The sequence below is a fragment of the Drosophila busckii genome, chromosome 3L (genome assembly GCF_011750605.1).
Source record: "Drosophila busckii strain San Diego stock center, stock number 13000-0081.31 chromosome 3L, ASM1175060v1, whole genome shotgun sequence".
Taxonomy (NCBI): Eukaryota; Metazoa; Arthropoda; class Insecta; order Diptera; family Drosophilidae; genus Drosophila; species Drosophila busckii.
The window spans coordinates 11,316,356-11,340,377 of NC_046606.1; the positions used below are offsets into that span (position 1 = coordinate 11,316,356).

A 24,022-nucleotide genomic window follows, 5' to 3' on the forward strand; every position below is an offset into this window, starting at 1 on the left:
AGTTTTCGAGCATAAAAAAAAACATGCAGCTAAACATAATGTTGATTCAAATTGAAGAAAAAATTGTTGATGAGCAACGATTAATTTTTAGATAAATAAAATAGAATTTTGTTTATGTATTTTTTGATATTTGGTAAATCTTAAGCCCAGACGATTAACTTTTTTATACTAGCATAGATATAATTATATTTTCTTATGCCTTAGAGCTCATTTCCTAAAGCATAAGTCGTTCTAAATACGAACATAAAATTAAAAAAATATTTTCTCAATTAATTCTCAACTGCGAATTTTTGTTTATTTATTTGTTTATTATTTTTTTGTGCCTAGAAATATTTTGTTATTATTTTAAAGACTAAGCTGCACTTTCTCAAAAGCATGAGCTGTCTATTGAATTCTAATTAACATTAGCGCACTTGAGCCTTTGAACGCTAAAGTCATTAAACTATTTTTTATATATGTCGCTTATGGCTGTGAATCATCGATAGGAATCTTGTAGTAATTTGCAACTACTGGAATTTAGACAACTTTATTATAAGCATATTGATTATAAATAAAATTACTGCACACTTTTAATTTATGCAGCAATTATTTAAAAACCATTTACACAATAATAAACACATAAATTATAAGTTGCCTATGACAAAAGCGTATATCATAGTTGAGTGAGCAAATAGCAAACTTGTTTCGACTTCGAACTGCAGACGTCAGCGGCTTGGCTAATTGACAGCTAACCAAGTTTGTAGCTTGAGCCTACGTGATTGGGTTAAATATGATGGGGGGTAGTAGACTTTAGAATTAGGAATCGACTGAGACACGCTTCGTTGACACGCGCAAGCGCAAATGCTTTTGTTATTGTTTTTTTTTAGCTGAAATTCAATTTGCGTTGTTTGTTTATTTTGCAGTTTTATTTGTTTTGGCTACAACGCACAGCAAAGCAGCAGCAGCGATTTTCTTAAGTTTCCCAACGCGGACTTGACCATATGAGGGTGTCAAATAAATTTGCAATTGCAATTATATTTTATTACAATTTATATTATAAATATGTTAATGCGGGCAAGCAGCAACTTGCTGCTGCCACGCCCATAGCCGCAGCTATGATTAATGTTAGCTTGTTAAATAAATAAGTTTTATAGCCCAGACTAAAGCTGAGCTGAGCAGATAAGAGCGCGCGCTCAATAAAAATTAAAAAACAAATACTATAATATTAAAAGCAAATAATCGTAAAATATAAAATGCAATCGATGCATGCTGTTTACTAATGGCTGACCATGAAAAGTTTTTCATCAATCGGCATTTTTGATAGTTAATTGACCTTGGCTCAGGCGCTGAGCTGAGCTTTGTGGGCTCGTTTGGCTAAGCTTATCAGTTAACTATTTATGCAACTGGCTGCAGCAATTGCAAATTTGTATAGCGAGTATCAATTCAATGCCAGACGCGGCTTAATTTCAAATTGTCTGCGCACTTTCTGCGTGCTGAGTGAAAGCCCTCGAGAAAGTTGAGCATAGCGAAAAAAATACATTTATATTTAATTGTTGTATATATTTTTAATGAGTCATTTGTTTGAAACTACTTAAGTAACTAGTTAATAAGTAACTGAGGAAATCTTTGCGAGTTCATTTTGTAGCTCTCACTCTATAATCACAGCGCTTAGTTTAATCGTTTATATATGTTTTAGCTTGAGCAACAAACAGTTGTAAATATCACAGAGCACATTTGGCTAGTATCAATTGTATCTATGAGATACGCTCTCCTCAGCATTTGTCGCCTTTCGTTTGATTTGCATTGCAGTTTTGGCTCTGCTGAGTTCGTGATGATTTCTTCTTCTCGTCGCTGCTCTTATAGCCAAATACCTCCGCGTAGCTTGGGCAAAAGACAAAATTGGGCTTAATGCTTTCGCATGTGGGCGTCGCTAAAGCTGTTGCTGCTGCGGCTGCGGCTGCGGCTGTTGTTGCTGCTGTTGTTGCTGGTAGCAATGGCAATGCCTCGCTCTGTGTTGCTGCTGCTGCTGTTGTTGTTGTTGCTGTGGCTGTGGCTGCTGCTGTGGCATCCGTGCCGACTCTTTCATGCTTATTGAATACATTAAACACGCTTGGATAGACAATCAAGCACGAAGACGGCGGCGACTTGTGCAGCAGCTCGAGAGCTGCCTCATAGCTGGGCAGACCGGAGACCAAAGTGTACTCAGGCACAGGATCTTCCGCATCCGGCTGCATTTTGCATGCCTCAATGTCCACAGTGGTGCAATGCATTGAGCCATTTGCATTGTTGCGATCTAGAAAAAAAATAAAACATTGCGTTTAATAAATTAATTTGCAAACAAGCGTGACCTAATTTGTTTATAAATATTTATTTATATTTGTTGCTGCAGCTTTTGTTTACAATTCGTACGTGTTGCAGCGACTGCGACTGCGACTGCGGCAGCGCACTTGAGCTGCTTATGCTTTTAGCTTGGCTAAGTGAAAAGTGAGCAGCAAGCCATGAAAGTTATTTTGAAGGTAACTTAAAGTGCAGTAAGCGGTTGGCAGCTTAATTAACAGCTTTGTACTATTCACAGCTGCACTATCAATTCGAATATTTCTTTTCGTTTTCATTCACAAAACACAAAATTCTTGGCGCGGCAACAGGTTTTTGCACATTTTAGCACGTAGGCAATTATTGTTTGTTAATTCTTTTTTTAGTTGCTAATCAGCTAAGCAAACGATAAGCGGCTAATCAATGAAATCAATTGCTAGTACTTACAATTGCGTTTCCAGGTGCGAAACTGATGATAGAGGAAGCAGGAGCAAATGCAAAAGACCAGCGAGATGAGAATTAGCGTAAAGACAATGCCAATCCATAGCTCGTTCATGAACTTGTCCTTCTCGATCTGCTGCTGTAGCTGATCCACGCTGCTGCTATCTAGCACGACGTGATTGGCGGCGAAATCGAAATCCATTGGATGGAATTCGCTGGAATTATGCGTTTGTGCCTCGTGAAGTTTTTGCTGTTGCAACTGAATCGAATTGAATATGGTGGCTCCAATCTTTTGCAGAAAATCGCTATTGGCCAAAGCGTCCAATGTGCTGATCGTGGGTGTGGATGCCTCTGCTGCTGCTGCTGCGTGTTTGCCGCTGTCGAGTATTTGTTGAGCGCTGCTGCCACCGAAATGATCGAAGTGCAGATCATGCGACTGCTCGTAATTTAATGCGCGTGTCAGTCCTTCCATGTTGTCTTTTATATGTGTATAAAGAATTCGTAGCTTATCTTGGTTAATTGCGAAATATGCGCGGCACACACTTTTACTGTTTCACTGAACTTGGCAGAATGTTCGTTAAATTGCGTTACTTTTATTTATACGTGCTAAAGCGCTGACTTGCGTATACGTCTGACGCTGACGGCGTCTGCAAACAAACTGATTAGAGCTCAACATGCCAGCAGCAGCCGTAGCCACAGCTTGGACACGATCAAGAGCGCGAGAGAGCGCAACGTTAGTTAAGCGAGCGAGGGTGACTGCTGCTTGCTTACCTGACTGAACGAAAATACGCGCTCACTAGTCAGAGAGCTAAACTCTGCTTAGGCAGCTGAGAGCGCAAGCGTGTGTGTGTGTGTGTGTGTGGGAATTTATCAGCGTCTGCTGCTGTGTCGCTCTCTCAGCGTCTCAGAGCGCTCTTGCTAGTCAGAGCTAAACTCTGCTTAGGCAAACGAGAGCTAACGCGTGTGTGTGTGTGGAAATTTATCAGCGTTTGCTGCTGCTGCTTAGTCGTTCTCTCAGCGTCTCAGTACGCTCTTGAAAGAACGCGTGCGTGTATGTGTGTGTGTGGGAATTGATCTGCGTTACTCTCGTTCAGCGTCTGTTGCTTTTGTATAGACAGACAATGCCTTCAAATTATGGGCCCATAATTGGCGTTACAATGCGACGGCGACAGCGCACATGTTGCCCCGCTCTCAGTCGACGTCGACTGCACTGCTGCTGTCTCAGGGCATGTTCTTCGATTTCGTTTTGCCTGGCAAATGACATATCTTTCTACATTTGTATTGTCTGACTGCCGCTGCTGCTGCTGCGGCTGAGAAAAGAAATTATTGCTGTAGGATAATGCGAGAGCGTGTGTAGCCAGGGACCAATTTTCGTTTCTCTGCCGCTTCTTAGTACATTCTTTTTATTTTTTGTTTCTTCTTTAATTTCGAGTATTTTTTTTTTAGTTTTTTTTTGGTGGGGTTTTAAATTACAGCTATGTACGTGCAGATATCTTATTTCGGTATTGAGCAGCAATTTGTGGGCGCAAGAGCAGCGGCAGCGCCTGCGCGATCACCTGGTTGGCGATGAATTCAGCGATAACGTCAGGTAGACACAGTCGAAATGCAAGAGTTGCCCATTTAGGGACTGATGTGCCTATAATTACATCCCGCTCACTTGATGAGCAACGACAGAGCGACAGATAATCGCAAAAGAATGTTTAATGGAACTTTCCCTGAGTAAATTACAAAAATATTTTGCTTGTCTACCTAACTTAATGTTCTGCAGACAATTAATAATGCATTTAGTTGCTATTTTTCATTATTTATGCAATACTCAACTCAAAACAAAGCGCGATAAAATCAAGCGAGGGGGGAAATTGTTTTTCAACAAGACGCATCTAAGATAAGTTGCAGTGCAATTTACAAAAGGGTTGTGTCTGGACCGCTGATGCTTCGTCTTCTTCTTCTTCTGTTGTTGATGAGCTCATCGAATCGACAAAAGAACAGTCTTATCATGATCAGCTAATCTGGGCAGGCAGCAAAATGATTCAGCCATGCAGACGAAAGACGAAGATGAATACAATGATGACGTTCTTTTTTATCAGAGCGCAGAACAAGAATCTAACTGAACCACAGCCCTATGAGTAGGGTAGAAGATTAGCGAACCCGCTTACGTCACAGTTGATGACATTTCTTGCAGCTCATTTAATGCGGCTAACCATATGGGCTTAGACTGTATTTCAGGTAATGACACGGGCTCGAGGCTTGGCACATCTTTTGCAATAACTGTCAGACCGGCGACTCTAAGACAATGGCAATCTAATTAGCTGTTCCCCTAGTTGTCGTAGTCGTGCTTAGCTTAGTTCTTTTTGCTTGGCTTTCTTTCTTTCTTTCTGTTGCTGCTGACCCTTTGGGCTTAGTTGACCGACTTGTTGCGGAACAGCGGCCAACCAAGTAGCTTTAATTTAAGACCCTAATGAGGCATTTAGGCATTCTGCATTCGTGGCTTTGTATGCTCTCAATGCCGACTACTGTGCTGAAGCTCCACAGCAAATTAATGAGTCCACGGCCGAGAGCGCGAGACCCAAATCCGTACACAAACTGTTCCCCCCACCCCCCACTCTGGGGCATGCGGGCCATGCGCGCTGATAAAGCCGCTTAATATTTCACCGACCATGGGGTCTCCCCATATATTCGCCGATCTCTGCTTTGCATAATGCACACACGCATTTAAAATTTAAACATAGTTTATTAATTTTTTTTTACATATCTCTGCTGCAGCGCTGACATTAATAAATCGGCTTAAATTTGATCTTGAAACGCGTATTTCATTCCTTAATGCAGAGCTCTGGGCTTGTCATTGATTGAAATTCATAGACTGGCCCAAGCTCTTTGCCTGCATTCTAATCAAATTTTTAGTGTGATATTTAAGCGGCTTTTGAGGTTTTTGGTTGCAGGCAATTAATCTAATGATGCAGCCGTGAACTTTTTAATGCAAATCAATGCCCATATGAGAACTTTGTTAAATTAGAGTCTTTAAAAACGAATCATGGGCTGGCTATGTGGGAACTTAAGAGAACTTAAAGTTTGTAGAATTGGGCGTTCGTTCGTAGCTGCTGTAATCGAATCGACTAAGCCAGCAGCTCTATTTTTGAATGTATTTTATAGCCGGAAATAGGGTCAATCACCAGTACATTGTATGCCTGTAATTAGTAATGAGGTTATCCATATTAAAATTGCTGCAAGGAGTACCTAACCCGAACTAGTGCAATATACATAGGGTCTATAAAACTAAATACATAGTTCTAGACTACTAGCAAATAGGGATAGTAATATCAGTATTATTATTGCTTAATTGATAAACACCTCACATTCGCCAGCACATTGTTTAGCGGGAACTTGTAAACTGGGTGCTGAGGGTAGTTACCGCGAACTAGTGCAATATATGCAGCTCTCTAAGCCACTAAATAGTTATAGACTACTAGACTCAAAGTTAGTATACGCGTAAGCACTGATTACTAGGCAAATACCTCTACTTTCTTAACTTAAAAGAGCCAATAGCCACCACATTGTTTACTTGGAGCTAGTTAAATGTGTGGTGAGGGGTAATTATTGCCAACTAGTGAAAAGGGTTTTTACAAAGTTTCTACATCATAAAATGGGTAACTATATTAGAATTTCTACAAAGGGTACCCATGAGAAATTAGTGCAATACAAAGATAGCCCATACAACTAAATAGTTGCATATAAGTACTAGAGTTATACATAATATTAACTACCTAGTACCAAAGACTATATAAAATATGTTCTCTAGTCTTTCTGCACATGTTGCATGCAGCTGCAACTACTACTGCCACTTAGCAGCACAGCTTGAAACGCTTAGCACACACATGCGACTCTTACTGCTTTTTTTTAGGGACAACTTCCTTGTGTTTGACTGACTTCCGATTGAGACGTTTCGCACATGTATAAATCTATACACAATTTCCATATAATTACATGCACATAATGCATTTCTCACACTCTAATTGAGCAATCAGCTGCTGCAGCAGAAAGGGAAAAGGTCGAACCAATTAAGATAATTTTTAATTGCCGCCGTCCAATGAAGATTTATGCGCTGCGCACTAAACTAATCGAACTGCCCTTTTTACTAATTGTTGGCGCGTCTCTTTTTTTTTATTTTTGAAGCTCAGCAAGACGCGTAACCAACTGAGCTGTGACGCCGGCAGGGGCAATGCAATAAAAACAAAAGCAGCAACAATGCAGCGCAGGTAAGGGCAGGGCAAGGGCGAAGCGGCGCGGCGTGCAGTGATGTGAAACATTTGTCATATGGACCGAGACGTGCCGTGAGATGCCCTGGGAAAAAAATTATTGTCGTCGTCGTCGTAGTCGTCGTCTTGAAGTCGTGCTGTGGGCTCTAATCTCTGATATAGGTCATGCAACCCTCAAGGTTTCGCGTAGGCCATGCTGCATGCCCCATGCGGCAAATGCGCCTCTCCAGGCATTGTCTGTGCCTTTTGTACTGCAGCGCTGAATTCACAGAAATTACGCGTGAGCAAAGTAGCCGCTGCCTCAGCTACTAGAGCTGCCAGCTCCTTTAGTTCCTTGCTAACTGCCAGTGCCGTAGTCCCAGCCTATTGTGCCAGCTCAACGATAATGCCGACTGCATGTCTGTTAGACAACAAGTGCACTTTGAGTGCCGCTTTCATGGCATGCACAATTAAAACAGAGAGTTAGACACAAATGCTACACGAAAATGACAAAGCCCAAGCCAACTAACCCACCCAACCACCCATTCAACCCATTCAATGTCAATGAACCGCAGCAACTCGCACACAAATGTATGTCTCTATGTCTGTTTGTCTGTCTGTCTGTATATTTATTTAGATACTTCACTTCACCTAGCAATATTGTCGCATTGGATTTGACTTTATTTGTTTATGGTTTATGACGTCTGATTATCTTGGGCGCGTTAACTTCAAGTTCGTTGCGCTTGGCCACACTCTAGACCTCAGACGTAAAGCTCGCCACTCCAAGCTGTTTACTACTTATGCTTGTATTCCACTTTATTGTCGCAGTCTGTCAAAGTTTTCTACAAATTTTGTGGGTTTATCGCTTCAAAGGTTTTTCCTATACACAACAATTGATTGAACATTATTAGCACTCAAGCATGAACAAATTCTATAGCAACGTTCTAGCGTTTCCAAGAGTAATTCGCTGTAGAGCTTAAGCATGTAACGCAGAGAGAGAGAGAGAGAGAGGGAGAGAGTGAACGATTAGAGACTTGCTCAATTCCCAAGGTAATAACAGCTATATATGATATATATATATGAATTTTCTTGATGACCCTCCAATCAAGACTTCACAACAAAATGAATATCATAGTCAATTTCGCTTGATTCAAGAGCGGAAAAAAGAGAGCGAAAGAGCAGAGATTTGCAAAATCACTAAAGTAATCAGATCTTTTCTTGATTAATGTCTTTACTACGATCATTACTTCTAAACAAAATATATATCATAGTCGACTTCGCTTGATTTAACTTATGCTTAAATTTGCAAAAGAGAGCTAGAGAGCGTACGAGAGGAGATATGCAAAAACTCTACATATATTTTTTATCATATAATCATTCCTTCTCAACCTAACTTCATAACAAAGTGTATTTCATAGTCGACTTTTGCTTGCTTTTAACTTTCCCGCATTTTTTTAGGTGCAGCTTCGAAGTTCAGAGTGCGGTTGCTTGAGTAATTTCGGAAATTGTTTTGTGGCAAAGGTGAAAATGTTGCAACGCTCAATGAAGCACTGGCCCTGGTTGGTTAAACGATAGAAAATTGTTCATGCTTGGACTTTTTTCTTCTTCTCAACAAACGAGAGAGAACCTAGACCACACCTAAGATAAAATCAATGCAGCTTTACTATGCAGCTATGCATAACTAAAGGTCTCAGTTCGTGACTCTATAATTAAGGCAACCATTGCGATTTGCATAAACTAAAAGTCATTCTTAATTAATCCACACAGACTGTGCGCGCTATGGCAATTGAATCTCTGATCGATAAAATAACACTTGTTTATTGATGACAATTGAATGCAAAGCTCGGATCAAAGATTAATTAAACATTAATAAATGCAGGCAGCGCTTGATTAATACACGTAGATTCCTAAACAATTTATAATTTATAAGACAATAGTTGACACATTACACAGTTAGTAAGGCGAATAGTTTAATCGACTGTTAAGTTCTCATATTAAGCTGAACTGCCAACGTTTGCAACTGTGTAAATGTGTTAATTGTTCACTAACTAATGATAGTTTAAATATAAACAAAGTAGCAACAAATGCAAATGAGGGCACGATCAGAACTAAACTTATTAATCAGACGTCATAAAAGTTCACGATTCCAAAGAAAATGGCAACTGGTTGTTAGGCATAGAAAAATTGAAATTAAAATTGAAATATATTTGGAATATATTTGTTACTAGGGCGACAACAAAAGAAAATTTAGTGGGTTTTTGTTCTATGATCGACACGTGGGATTTGCAGCTAGTCAACGAACTTTAGCGTTTGAAACGGGTTTTGAAACTAGCAAACTAACTAACTATTTTTATGGCTCAGCTCGTGTAGCTTTTTAAACAGCAGTTAATGTTGAAATACTTGCAGTCTAATTAGCGCCTACGATAGATCACCAGCAATTAACCCTAATTTGCCAAATGGCGCCCATTGATTGATGTAGTGCTGTGCAGCTTTCTCTTAAGCTTAATCTAGTCTGGCGTCTTATCAGTCTTTGGTTATCTTCAAATGATATGCAAGGTGCCTTTGGGTAATTCATCAAGCGCATAAACTTTCAGTTTCGAGAGCTCTGCTGATCGCCCATGTCATTATTGACATTACAAATGTTATTGATTGTAGAATCTCTTGCATTCGTTTCACTTTTCCACGGGGTTTTGGGGTTTTGCCTTTTTAGGGCGCTCCATGGCTCTCTAATCACGAAATCGAAAGTACATGTTAATTATTTCCACATACAACAATCACCTGCATTCATTGCAGGTATCGCCGTAGACTCGATCAATTTTCACTGATAAGCGCATTAGAGTTTTTTCGAGTGTGTGCGCTCCCCAGGTGTCAATCAAGACGCAGTCGCGGGCATTAAAGTTCGACGTCCATGCTTCAGTTATTTCTTATGCTTTTCATTGTTGTTTTTTTTTTTTTCTTCACTGTTGACATTTCTTTCTGCCTCGTCAACGTTGCATGCAAACAATGAAAACTGCTTTTTATACACCTTATGTAGCACACACACACACACATATATATATATAAGTGTGTGCATTTGGGTCTCAGACTGGCGACAGTAGCATTACCAAGCGTTTGCTTTTGACTTTTTTCAGCGACGCTTCAGCAATTCTGGGAAGCGTGCGATAGGCCAAGCCACAGCAATTATACGTAAAATGGGGCAAATGGGGCATGCCCCAGCAATGACAAGGCACTCAGATTGTTAGGCCCACATTCACTTGCGCTAAAGTTAGAAAAATAATTTACAAGCATTAAAAATTGCATTCGTAATGAGTTTGAATTCGCAGCTACCTGCAACATTGTGGCACAAAATTGAAGCTGAAGTTGCTGGCGCGTATTTAAATTCCCATCTGCAGCAATTCAATTAAGCCAATAAGAAAAACTAATTTGTAATGCGCGGCAGCGTACCGAGCGAATGACCAATGATCAGCTGAGCGTTGAGGGGGGGGCCGTCGGGTAGGGCGTGCAAATGACAAAGCCACTGGCGGCGGCGGCAGCGGCAGCAGCAGCAGCGGGGCAAATCCAATTAAAGTGGTGACAACGACGCTGCAGTCACTAAAAAGGGCAATTCGATGGCTTTGGCTTTGTCTGGGGAGCTGTTAGTTGGGGGCGGGGTCGGGGGCGGTGGCGCACATAAAAATTGAATAAAGCGCAATTTCAAATTGGTCTGGGGCAATGCCACCTGCTGTTGGTTTACATTTGCAAAAGTCGACTTCAAAGCAATTGCGACATAATTAAGTTGACAACAACAGCAACAAGCAAACGAACGGCAGCAGCAGCAGCAGCAGCAGCAAGTCCAAGCGATTGACACCAGTGACCCAGTTACGCGGCTTGGATAAAACTGGACGAACGCCTGGCGCTGGAACTGAAACTGGCTTTGAGCATTAACTACACGTCGCGCTGTCTGCGCAGCCAAAGCGTCTAATGTTGTTGTTGCTGTTGTTTGGTTGCTGCTGCTGCTGCTGGTCGCTTGAAATTGAAAATTAAAATTGTTAGACAGCGTGTCGCGCTGTCGCCTGTCACTGGCGTTTACTTAACGTTACGTATACGCAACGTATGCCAATACACTAGACTACAAAGAGTCAGCAGCAGCTCAGCTTAGACTACGACTGTATATAAAAGCTTAATTATTACATTAGAAGCTATTAAAGTTAAAAGCTATTTATTATTTATTATTCAAGTGCATATATATTATATTATTAGTTGCTTAACTATGCCTAATTATATGCTTAGGCATATTGCTTTAGTTTACAGCTACTTTTTTTGCTTAAGCTATTTTGTATTTTTATTTTTTGCGCACAGTTCATAACGCTTGACTTGCGCTATAATTGCAAATTTTGGTTGCTATTTTAACGGGTTTGTGTTGCCGGCTCAGTGACTGGCTGGTTGGCTGGCTGGCTGTCTGCTTTTGTTGCTGACTGCTGCCTAATTTCACGCCGTCAACGACGCCGACGCCGACGCCGCCGCCGACTCTAACTGCAGCTTGGCAGCGGCGCTTTTAATGTTTGCTCCGACGACGACAAAATCCAATTAAAGAAATTATGTTTACATACACACTTACGTACGTGTGTGTGTATGCGTGAGAAAATGTGTATTAGAGACTGTGGCAAATTGTTATTAAAACCATTACAAATAAACCAACAGCTTGACATACATAGCTATAGTTAAAGCATTTAAATAGTAAGAGAGAGAGAGAGAGAGAAGGAGGGGCAGGCGAGTTATTTGTTGAACGGATGAGCACTTAAAATGTTGACGCCTCAACCGCAAGTCCAAGCAGCAAAGTATTTTTTCTACAGCCAAGTGGTTTGCCAAGGATCTTTGATTGTTTTTGTAGGATGTGCTGCTAAAAGCAGCAAAAACATAACCTCCCCTCCCCCCCATCCACTTTACACACATGCTAGAGATTCTTAACAAATTTTTTAGCGTAATTCCTATGAAAACATACACAGCGCACTGAGATACATGCATAAGCCGTAGCTAAAGATACAAGATACTCGGCTCGCCTCGCATTGTGCAAAGGCTGAAGGTTGCAAGCTGCGCTGTTTATGAAAACAAATTGCTCAAATTACAAGCATTTCCTATAAAACGCAACGCTCTTCTCTGTATTTTTTATAAAATTTTATTCTCTCTCTATGTTGCGACACATGTAACTGAAGCAGTGAAGTGCGGCTTAAGTGCATTTATGGTATGGATTACACTTGAGCCAAAGAACAATTACACGCACACACACACATAGAGAGCTGACTACGTTTAAATATTCCAAAGGTAAGCTGCTTGGCAACCAGCGCTATCTTTATCATAAACCCGATTTAGTCACAAAAAATATGCGCAAGATTTTTTTAGCATTTCGTATGAGTCAACTGCATTTAAAAGGGAAACTAGATAAGCCATTGCTAATGCAAATAGATGAATAATCAAAACTAAAGACAGGTCTTTAATTTCAATGCGGGTTGTAACTAGTTTGACGTCATACTTATGGCTCATAGTTCAGTCAAATTTTTAGGCAATTGCAAGCAAAATGTTGAAATTGGTTGCAAAATTAATACTAATAAAATAGTTTGCTTAAGCACTTACCTTATAATATTGTAGTTGCTGAAAAAATTAAAACATAGTACTATTAATATATATTTTTATTTAAATGCAAATATACAATTTTTTTATATAAAAATAAAATTAAAACTAAGGCTCACTTGGAAATAGAATTCCGCTGAAAACATTTTCAGAGCAGAGTCTCTGTTTCATTTCGTGCTGCTCAATATTCCGTGGATTATCTGAGGCACAGTGGAATAAAATAAAATTTAAATGAAATTCAAATGAAACTTATTTCTGTGGCACCCCCGAATTATTTTAGCTAAAAATTAAATTGATTAAAAATCTATGCTATAAATATATTATTTTATTATTATTGACAGAAAAATTAAAATAAATCAGTCAATAGCTGTAATGATTTTATCTTAATCTAGTTATTCTCATATCCCCTACCATTATAGTATTATTTTATTATTATTATTATTACAGTATTAAAGTAAAGTTGCCAAATAGGTAATAGCAAACTAATTTATCAACAAATACACATATGAATAAATTGGAATTTTATAAAAATTTTATAATCGTTATATATTTAAATATGCAGCATTGCCTAGTCCAATACTATGTAGCATAAGAAATTAACTCCTAAGTTTAATTGAATGTGTAATAAAATAACAGCATAATTATATATTATAAATTTAAACAAAAATGTACTGCACACTTTATATAAACATTGTGTATATATTTTAGCTTTCTTCATTTATCACATATAGCAATTTAATATGAGAACAATTTGGTAATGTATAATTATTTTATTAAAAAAGTTACTCATGCAATCAACACGCAAATTACTAAATTCCATTTTTGTTTTTATTACATTTAATTATGTGCCCAAGGTAATTGCCTAATATATACGAGTTTTACTTTTATTGAAATTAATTTCATAGCAAATTTGTGTGTTTTGTGCTATTTTAAGCAATAACCTTGCTGCTTTATTTATTTTCCCAAGAACAACTTTCACTTGCAGCTATTAAGACTCGCATTTAATTAACGTTAAGCAAGCTCATGAGATAAAATTTGACTTAGTCGCCCAACTCTTGTCTGCTCATTGATAACTGCTGCTGGCGTTTCGAAGGACTCAAAGGACTATTTGCACCACAGGAGCAGCAGCAGCAGCGAAATCAACTTGAGTTGACTTGAGCAGCAAATTTATGACACTTTCGTTACTCAGCAGGCAAATTTCCAAGTAAAACTTAACTAAGCGCTATGAACTATCAACAGATAATAGAGACACACGCTGCTCAGCTTCAGCCCAGGCTCTGAGCATAGAATGTGTGACTATTGCGTTTGGCATTTGTGCTGGTTCCTGGAATAAATTGAAGACCATAATTATGCTCACGCTTACAATTTGGCTGGCAGCCTGTCAATTGCAAAACATGGCAAAAAAAAAAAGAAAAAGAGCAAACAAAAGGAGCGTAGTGTGAGCTACCTGAGTGAGAGACACACAAGTGTCTTGTCCTTGCTCGAAAATTCATCTACGAAAAATGACAATGCCAAGGGCTCCGACTTCGACTACGACTCCCACTCCTGCTGTTGCTTTGCTTTGGGTTTAATGCGAGTCTTTGACAAATCAGCAGGCTGGCTGTGGATTTATGAATAGACCTTGGCACACACACACACACATCCTGTGTCATCCTGTGTGCCTGCCACTGATCGCTTCATTATGCAGCAGAACATGTCAATTTGCCTTGAGGCTACATTTGCTGCAACTGTTGCTCAACACACAATGAAGAAGATTTTGTGAAGCTCAAAAGCAGATAAATCAATTTGTCGTCTGGGCTGTCAAGTCATTAGGCCAGCAACCGAAAAAAGAAAATATTTTTATTATTACCAGAGCTTAAGACTGAGCTGCGCTCAAAAATATTTGCAATGCGAGTAATTTAGATTGATGGGCCAGCTGATAAGCCTCAAGGATAACAAAGTAACCAAGCGAGAGAGTGAGAGAGCGAGACAGCATAAGTGTTCTGGCTGCTGCGTTAAAAGCCTTTTGGCTTTTGCTAATTTTATGACTAGTTCGTGACAGCAACTTGGCGAATCCTGCAGGATCCAGGACTGCTCGAACCTGTTACGCGCCGCATGTGCGTATTAAATTCAACGCTCAACCTCACGCCACGCCACGCGCTTTGCCTAAAATTTTCAGTTTTTATTTGCCTTTTATTTATTTTATGTGCCCACAGTTTTCCCAAATATTTTCTTTCGTCTGTCTGTGTGTGTGTGCGCACGCTTCGCACGTTGTTTTTCCAGAAAATTAGTTTAAAAGCATCATAAAATAATTTTCATGCTCACACCGGAAATTCTGCGCGTTTTGCGTGCGCATTTGTTTTTTTTTTATTGTTGCTCTTGCCTGGCTTTGAACTTTGAGCCTGCTTTACCACCCACACGATTTTATATACACTGCCAATTTTGAAAGCATAACCTCTGTAGCTCAAATACTCTTATTTTAACTGCAGGCCACGCTATGATGTGCTCAGGTGTCTAAATGGAGAACTTGATGGCCCCATCAGCATCATTTGGCGATTCTCTTTTTGAGAATTATCCACACAGCGCGCATCGTAAAACGTTCCACAGTCAAATTAGATTTATGCGTTTTGCTTTTGGCTGAGATTTTCACAATTTTATTGCCAATGGCAAATGCTTGTTGCCCTCAGTCAGTGATGCTTAATTAAAGATACGAACGTTGAGCATTGAAATTCAATTGAAGTTTTTTTACAAATAAATGAAATTTCATATTTATGGCACATCATAACTTAAGCATTTATCACAATTCGGTTAACAATATAAGCAATGAATTTCCTGTGTAAACAAGAATGTAATTTCCTTTGCTCTCCAAACTAAAAAAAACTGACGCATCACCTTGAGTCGCATGTCCTGGCGGCTCATTCATAAATCAATGCGACAAGTATTGTTAATTTTTGTTACTCCTGCACTTAGGTAAACATATTTACTTTTTAAGGAAGCCTCTTAAGTGGCAAGAAAGAAAAAAACTGCTGCCTCATGTTTGTAGCCTGGGAAATATGAAACTCGAAACTGTCGACAGCTGACGAAACGAAGTTTCCAATGCATAATAAAACTCTAAACTAAAGCAAGTTGTTCTACTCAAAAGTTGACTCATCTGCTCAACTCCAAATGCAAACATAAAGTTTGTTCAAGATTTTTCGGAAAACGTGCTTAAGCCATAAATATCAATTAACAAAGATAAAGCTACTAAGGCCTGCCTGCCGGCCATAGGCCAAGAATCGAATATAAAAAAAAAAACAGAACACTAATTGCAGCGCTAGCCGGTGGTCCATAAAAGCAAATGGAAACGGCTCCAAAGGAAGTCGTTAAATTGATAAGGACGCTGCTGCAGGAAAAGCAAACCCGAAAACGAAAACTGTGCTAGACCAGGTCACGTTCCAATTGCCGATGACTCAGAGCCCAAGAGCTCATTGCTCTTTGTGCTCAATTCTCTAGTACGCAGCCTCACTTCTCCAATGGGCTTATCAATCAGTGAGGCGGCACCGCTGATAAGCAGCTACAAATTTGATGACGCAATCGTTGCCTACACCCCTTGCCCTGCTGAGCTGAGCCACTTCCTGGTAGTTACTGTTTCTAATTTGTTGCTCACTTTGTTTGATGATGTGACGACGACGACGACGACGACGGCTCTTTGAACTTGGCCTACGGCTCTGGGCTGCGTTTTATCTCCGTTGTCTGCACCTCACACACTGCCACGAGTCTCGTAGGATGTTGCTGCGGCTTATCGGGTTGCCAGTGTGGTCCTTATCTAAGCATGTGCTACCCTCTGCCTCCTACTAAGGTGGGCTGTGCCTGCTATTTGCAGAATTCCACAGTTGTTTGCCTTTTCAGACTCTGTTCTGTTTAGTCAACAACAATTCCAACCCTGACCTAAGTCAAATCTTTGTTTTCTAGCCCGCCTAGTCTAGAGTTCTTATCTAACGCCAAAGTTGCTAAATCAAATGCCTGCCTTAGTACACTTGTTGTTTGTTTATCAAGCAGCTTATCTCTGGCTAGATTAGCATTGCATATAATTTGTATATAACTCGATTGGTTTGGCCTAGTTAGGCGAATACTTCAACATATTGCTGCCATCATAAAAATAACAAAATATATTCAATGCTTTAATTATGAGAAAATTACAAGAGTTTAATGAAAAATTGAACAGAAAATGTTAATTTTCTTAATTAATGTTAAGATTAATGGAAACTCTTTATCGTGACATTTAAGATTTTCTACGGAATTTACTACGTATCGTCCATGGCGCATGGAAGATTCCTTGCAATTAGTTACTAACTATTTAATTTATTTAAATTATTTCCGAATATATTTAATGTAATATTCACTTGTTTTCTTCTTATTCATTTACTTTAATGTTCTTGCCTCCTGAAAATGCAACTTAGTCTATCATTTCTCACTAAAAAATAATCTATGAAGTAAATTCTCTGCTCAGCTGGTATCAAGGCAAGCCCAATAATTAAATGATTAGTACAAACTAAGTTTTAATATAATTAAATATCAGCAGCCTAGACAGTAACAAACCTAAGCGAAATTACTAAACGGACTAGATTATTATATTGTAAAGTTATTCGAAAATCACATCTCAGGGATAATCTAGACTGTTTTGTGGTGAAATTGTGGTTACTACAGTTGTGTCTTGCCATTCTTCGAATTGATTCTCGGTTATCACTTTAGACTGCGCGGTTCTATGATTTACTCGGGACCTCAGCTTTCTCGCATATTCAGTTTTGCGAACTCTGAATTCACCTTTCCAGCGTTTTTTCTCTTTGGAACGGGTGGTTTTGCGATGCAGCAAATCGTCGTTCATAAAATCCAGCGTCAGAGCAGGTTCAGTGACTTGTTCTGTTGTCTCTATTGTTGTTGTTTGATGTTTCTTTTCGTTGTCGTAGGGATATATTATGCCATTGCGTATATTGGGAGGATCATACATATCGTCTGTCAAATAGCGAAAAGGTATTAAGTTGAACATTAGCGGGAGTTCGGTTGCGTTACCCATAAGATCGTGCACTCTAGCATTTCTTGCAGTTGATAATCTTTTCATAGCGACTGTGGACGAAGTTTCGTTAGTCGTTGTGCTTCCTTCCATGGACGGACTCCAGTAGAACGTCAGCCAGTAAATGATAAGAAAATCGTGAAAAAGTATCACCGACGCCAGTACAAAGTCATGCAGACGCATTTCCGCAAATCTTCCCCCATGTATAGTCTGCGCATGATACATCACAAACTAAAGCGACTAATTAGAACTAAGGCTAAGGGCTGACTAGCTTTACTCACCAGTAGTACAGCCAAGGATATGGGAAACTGAACGAGACAAAAAGCATAAGTGAATATTTCGTATATAAGCAAGTGGCACATGAGAAAAAAGACGGCCATGAGCAGCATAAGAAATGCAAAGATGAAGATGACAGCAACATGCAGCGTAAAATCTAACTAAAGCGCTCAGATTCAAGATCAAACTAGAGAGCATTTCATATAGCATACGACTTACCTTTCTGGGCAGAAATGCGCCAACGATGAGAAAAAAGCAAATGAGCAGTACGCAGCAAACAAATCCTATAATCATGTATAACAATTTAATGCGTGCAATTAAGCAAAAGAGCGATATGACTTGCAATTCGACCTAAGCAAAAAGATGTTAGTTAGAGAAGTTATGAAGGAGTTCAGAGCTTACAATTATAAAAGCAAATATCAAAGCTACAGCTTTTTTAAAACGCAGCTTCTCCACAAAAATGAAAACCGCCAGCAATATTATGGCCAATATGAAGGTCGCAGCGCATATGTAATAATACTTGTAGAATATGTCAGCAGCCGCATCGCTAAAGCATTTAGAATATATAATCATAGTTTCTCTTAAATTATACAACACTTACACAAATACAATTATAAGCCATTGTGCCAAGGCCAGCAGCAGCCAGACAAAGAAGAGTATATAAACCTTCATTGCAAACTTTCGTCGAGCCTTCTTGTATGCCCTATAGACAAACTGCGTGGAATCCATTCTGACGTCTCAACTATGAATGTGGCCGCTCTTTGTATTTTCAACTACACGCGTTTCTACTTTGCAGCCATTTGATGTTTTGTATAGAATATAAAAAGCAGTGTAGTGTATTTAATATAAGCAACATGTTTTCTTATTCTTCTATTTGTATAGAAAAGCTAATACGATAGATTCTGTAACAAAAAAGCATTAAATAGGAATTTATGAAGAATTGGATTTCATTATTCCCAAGATCGCTTAAGCTATAATATTGAATAATGCAAGTCATAATAAATTTCTTCAATACTAAACTAATCAGCGCAATAATTTGGTAAATAGTGATCAGCATTAAAAATTTTAGAAGAATAATTCATAATAATGCAGACTTTGAACAATAGTAAAGTAGTAATTTTACTTGTTGAAAGTCTGCATTGCTATGAATTATATTTAATCATAATTAATTTAAGGCAATAAAGGCAATAAATACATTCAAGAGTGTTTTAGCAATAAATAAAGTTGTTGAGGCTTAACGTTAGATAAATATATGGATAAAGAAATCTTCCTCATCTGCATTGAACTTCGTTATTTGCCAAAGCATATCTTAACGATATATATTAAACAATATAATGACAACTGCCAGAGCAACTGAAGCAGCAAAATAATAAAGTCAACTTAAATGAATAGCAGATGCTTCAACAATTGCAGAGACTGTGACAATTTGAAGAAAATGTTCATTTGCTCAATGCTGCCAACTAATTTGCGCTTGTTGGCAAATTTAGCACAAAATGTAAATAGCGTAAAGTCAAAACAGCTCAAACTGTCAGCGTCGAGTGTTAAAAATGTTAAACAAACAACAAGAGCGAACTAATGAGCTAACTGACAAATGCAGCGCAAATAAACAAAACCGTAACTCAAAGTTTAACCAAACTGAGTGGCAGCTCTCGATCTGTCAAAGCGGCAAGTTTACCTACCCCGCTTAGCCTCATATGAGGTAAGCTGACTGGCTGGCAGCTGTGTGAAGCCAATTTGCATACAAAACCAAAAGCTAATGCCAGTCACAAGCTGCTGCGTCACACGCCGCGTATACGCAACAAAAAGAATCATTTAGCGACACATTTGGCATATCAAAATTGGCTTCAAATTCAGCTGCCGTGTGCGTTGTCGTTTATTACCCCACAACGCCCGCCCAAGTGACAAGTGACGATGGAGTCAACTATAAAATACTTGCGACTGCTGCTGCCGTCAGTTCAGTGTTTAGTCAAGTCGGCAGTGCTTAGGTCTAGCTATATCCCATTGCTTGACTTGCATGCAAAATTAATTACGAGCAAAAATTTATTTACGATGCTGACGTCGAGTTGGAGCTGCCGCTGCTGTTGTTGTTGTTGTTGTTGTTTTTGTTGTTGCTATTGCCATGCGACACTCATAAAAGTTTTACGCTTTGGCCCTAACCAAATTTAGCGGCAGTATCTGTCCAAGTCCAAGAGAGCCGAGCCGAGCCCAATGCATTGCAGCTTAGATCTTCGCTCCAGTGCCGTATTCAGTATGCGGCCCATAAAACTTCAAGTAGCGCTGACATTTTTGGAGCTGCATTGCAGTGGCAGTCGCCGCGTTGCGGTTGTCGCTGCAAATTTTACGAGCTCCAGCCCAGCCAACCCAAAAATCACGACCAAACAAGCTGAAAGTGCGAAATGAAATTTTGAAATTTTAAGCAGACTAAAAACTCTCTTCCTACCTCAATCTCTCTCTCGCTCTTTCGTTCTGTATCTCTGTGTTTATGACTTAGCTATAAACTGAAAGCTCTGCAGCTGCAACAGTTGCTGCCCTTGCAAACTGCAACTGCAACTGTTGCTGCTGTAAACTTCGAATAGTACATTCCATAAAGTTTCAGTTTAGCTTGCCTAAGTAATAGAGCTGTAATTTGTTGAGTGAAACATCTACATGACTTCATCTAAAAACAGGTGAAATGCAATTCTAAACAGAGCTTTTCAAATGACTCAAGTGACTTTTTCTTGCTTTAAGCATGAGCTGTGGCTAAATTATTAAATTTAACTAAATTACTCAATGAGTTCACTATGGAATTTTGATTTCAAATAATTTTCTGTAATAACTGTCAGATGTAATCAAAATTTTGCGGCCGTTTTGTAAAAATTTTGTAGTTGTAAAAAAGATAAACTTTTCGATTTTTTGTATTTGTATTTGTGGCTCGCATTTAATTGTTGTCTGTGTAATACGCATGTGCTATGAATGATGCCCATGAAAATTATCGCTATTATAAACGCGCAAGACGCAAGTTTGCATTAAAAGTTTACATATATCTGGCCCTATGGATACTTCTGGCTATGATACAATGGTTGTTAGTGAGCATATTGTAAGTATATATGCTCTATATATATGTATATACACCAATCTATAATTATGCAGCGCTGACTTTGGAGAAATTTTTATCAAGTACTACTTTATCTGCTTCATAACGTTTTTCGTGGCGATTCTGCTCTTTGTCATCTTTATATTCGTCGAGAAATTGCGCTTCATACCATGCGTGAACGTTACTGTCGCCTTTATAATTGTAAGTCCTATTGCTAACGATTCTAATTATTAAAGACTACTTCGTCTAGGTAGAGCTGCAAATCATATCAGCATTTACGTTGATAGCAGAAGTAGAGATGGTCCACTTTCTTGTCTTCTTCTTTGTCAGTGTGATCATACTAGCCGTGTTTATCGTAATTGGCGCACTCTGTCCACATGAGGTTAATATAACGACCATTCGTGAGATACTCAGCGACTAAGCTTTAAAATTTTCTATAATATAGATTGATCTTACTATGGATGTTGCTATACTTTTCATAATGGCGTTCATCTTTCTTCTCATGGGAGTCTTCTTTCTAATGGTTACTTTAATCAATGATAAGTTGTATCCATTTTTATATTTACTCTTCGAGGTTCCAATTACTTTCCTCATATGCCTGGTAAGTTATTTCAAAAGAATCAACGCCTCAGCTGCTGGCAGCGCTAATACTTTTTTTTCCCTCTGTTCAGTTTATCATGTACCATGCTCAGACTATTCACGGCAGTCGCTTTGCAGAGATGCGCTTGAATGACTATATACTGGGCTCCTTAATACTATTTCATGATTTTCTTCTCATATTTTGGATGACATTCTACTGGCAGCTTATAGTTCGTCCACTTGATAAGAAATCAGCACCTGAGACCGAGGAAACAACAACTAGTGTAAGGCCAGGCGGAGGTAATGGAGGTGGAGGCGGCGGCGAGGAGACTCCAGCCGAAGGTGATACTCCAGCCGAAGGTGATACTCCAGCCGAAGGTGATACTCCAACCGAAGGTGATACTACAGCCGAAGGTGATACTACAGCCGAAAGTGATACTACAGCCGAAAGTGTTACAAGCGCCGGCAGCACAGGCAATACAACTGTGGCAGAAGGGGAAAAGAAGACCACAGCAAAAGGAGGCGCGGAAGAGAATCCCACAGAAGCAGGCGCGGAAAAGAAGACCACAGCAAAAGGAGGCGCGGAAGAGAATCCCACAGAAGCAGGCGCGGAAAAGAAGACCACAGCAAAAGAAGTCGCGGAACAAAATCCCCCAGAAGGAGGCGCGGAACAAAAACCCCCAGAAGGAGGCGCGGAACAAAACCCCCCAGAAGGAGGCGCTCAACAAGATGACGAGAAAGAATTCGGCATAAACGACCTTGATATGGAGTCATACTATCGTTGGTTGAAGTCAAAAAAAAAATACAAAGGATCAACCACAGAGAGATCACAAACACGGAGAATTCCACTCTTCTACCATAATAATCGGCATAACGCTGACATAATGCATGCCGCACAAAACTTTTATGAATCGGATGCATTGGACACGTCTGGCGCAACTCGACGAATTACCTACGAATCACATCAAGTCCCAAGAACACAATCCAACATACAGCAAACACTGTCGACGACAACAGAGCCCATTATTACACGCCAAACAGTTAGCACAGAGGCAGTTTCCAGCGAAGTGAATCAAACAATTGCAGAAACTTTTAGGCCAGTAATAGAGGTACAAACCGCTGGAGATGTTCCAGACAAGATTATTCCAGAAAATATGCATAATGAAGACTACAGAGAAAACATTCACGAAGAATAAGCGAACGGTGATTTCATCATTATGTGTGTGTTGCCAAATTTATGCCGACAGAACTATTTGATTGGGGCCATTAAATTTTAAGTACAACACAGCGCTATTGTATTATTAACTGATTAGAGTTGCCAGCAAATGAGCCTTGGGAAAGGCAGTAAACAAATTGCGAAACGTTACTTTAACTCTCTAAATGGATAATTTTGAATTCAACGCAAATTCGTTCGGAATTTTATTCATTAAAAATAATTTGTATTATTCTTGATTTATAATTAAAATCTACAACATGTATTTTAATATAAATCAAGAATAATGCTATTCGATATAACAAAATTAAATGCACATTTCTTTTCGCCGAATATTTATTTATCACTGTTCGTTTAACGCAAATCTCATCGGATGAACTAACAAACATGATTTTCAATACAAGCGCAGTGCAGCGCATTTGACTTCTGCTGGTGTTGAAGTCAACAGCATGTGGCAATGATAGTCGCAGACCACGTTCCACTTGTCAATGGTTGCATGCCCCTCTCTCAACGTGCATACAATTCGCTTCGTTCTTCGCTCTCCCCCCATACAGAGAGCTCGTTCAGGCCGCCGTTTGGCTGGCCGCCCGTTTAACTGGCAGTCACTCATGACTGTGACCTGAACCAGATACACGATGCACGATAATATAATTTATGGCCCTGTTTGGGTGTCTCTTGTTGCTTCGCTGCGCATTATGGAATGTTTGATGTGGCATGTTACAATGCTTATCCGTCTGTCCGTCCGTCCATTCGTCAGTTAGTCAGTTAGTCCCCTACCTCGTTGATTCGTTCGTCGACTCATCAACAAATCGTACATTTGAATACAAATTGCAGCATTAAAGGCGAGCGGGCGCTCAAGCTTCAACAAAAGTGTCAAATTTGACATGAAATTATTTATGCTCGCACCGAAAACTTTACCTTACCCAAATAATATTACAGTTAACACACACACACACACACACACAGACTCGTGTTTTCCCCAGTGCAAAAGGCTCAGTTGGCTTTGTTTAGAGTTGTTTATATTATTTCTTTGCTTTTTTGCATAAATATTTAAGTTGTTTGCTTAAACCAAGACTTGTATCTATTTGTTCACAGTAAATGCATTTAAGTTTGAGATTAGTTAGTTTTCATATAAATATACTTGCTACTTAGCTTACTTCAGCTTCAGCTAGTAACTGCAACTGACAACATTTAATGCTAAACTTGTGTGTTTCGGTGCTTGTTCAAAAGGTGCTAACTAACAATTTTATTGCCTTTAACAAAGAGAAATTAAAGTTGAA

At 39.3% G+C, this 24,022-nt stretch overlaps 3 protein-coding genes across 5 annotated transcripts; 1 reads left to right on the forward strand and 2 right to left on the reverse strand.

The window, feature by feature from the left end:
• Positions 1–1,536: 1,536 nt before the first annotated feature.
• On the reverse strand, positions 1,537–3,375 carry LOC108598919 (protein commissureless 2). The gene is made up of 2 exons (XM_017985674.2): positions 2,740–3,375; positions 1,537–2,272 (listed from the first exon to the last, which is right to left on the reverse strand). Exons 1-2 carry the CDS (start codon positions 3,203–3,205, stop codon positions 1,752–1,754), a joined length of 987 nt encoding a protein of 328 aa, XP_017841163.2. The 5' UTR covers positions 3,206–3,375; the 3' UTR covers positions 1,537–1,751.
• Positions 3,376–17,122: 13,747 nt separating this feature from the next.
• On the reverse strand, positions 17,123–18,735 carry LOC108599167. Its single transcript, XM_017985952.2, has 6 exons — positions 18,479–18,735; positions 18,280–18,424; positions 18,097–18,228; positions 17,883–18,038; positions 17,601–17,832; positions 17,123–17,543 (listed from the first exon to the last, which is right to left on the reverse strand). Exons 1-6 carry the CDS (start codon positions 18,604–18,606, stop codon positions 17,191–17,193), a joined length of 1,146 nt encoding a protein of 381 aa, XP_017841441.2. The 5' UTR covers positions 18,607–18,735; the 3' UTR covers positions 17,123–17,190.
• Positions 18,736–20,731: 1,996 nt separating this feature from the next.
• LOC108598633 lies at positions 20,732–22,814 on the forward strand. Of its 3 annotated transcripts, XM_017985335.2 has the most exons (6): positions 20,732–20,953; positions 21,007–21,151; positions 21,201–21,332; positions 21,396–21,551; positions 21,622–22,048; positions 22,106–22,814. In XM_017985335.2, exons 1-6 carry the CDS (start codon positions 20,826–20,828, stop codon positions 22,723–22,725), a joined length of 1,608 nt encoding a protein of 535 aa, XP_017840824.2. In that variant the 5' UTR covers positions 20,732–20,825; the 3' UTR covers positions 22,726–22,814. The 3 variants fall into 3 exon arrangements, with proteins under 3 accessions (XP_017840824.2, XP_017840823.2, XP_017840825.2); XM_017985334.2 differs by having other exon boundaries at positions 21,622–22,814; XM_017985336.2 differs by lacking the exon at positions 20,732–20,953 and having other exon boundaries at positions 21,060–21,151; positions 21,205–21,332; positions 21,622–22,814.
• Positions 22,815–24,022: the final 1,208 nt, after the last annotated feature.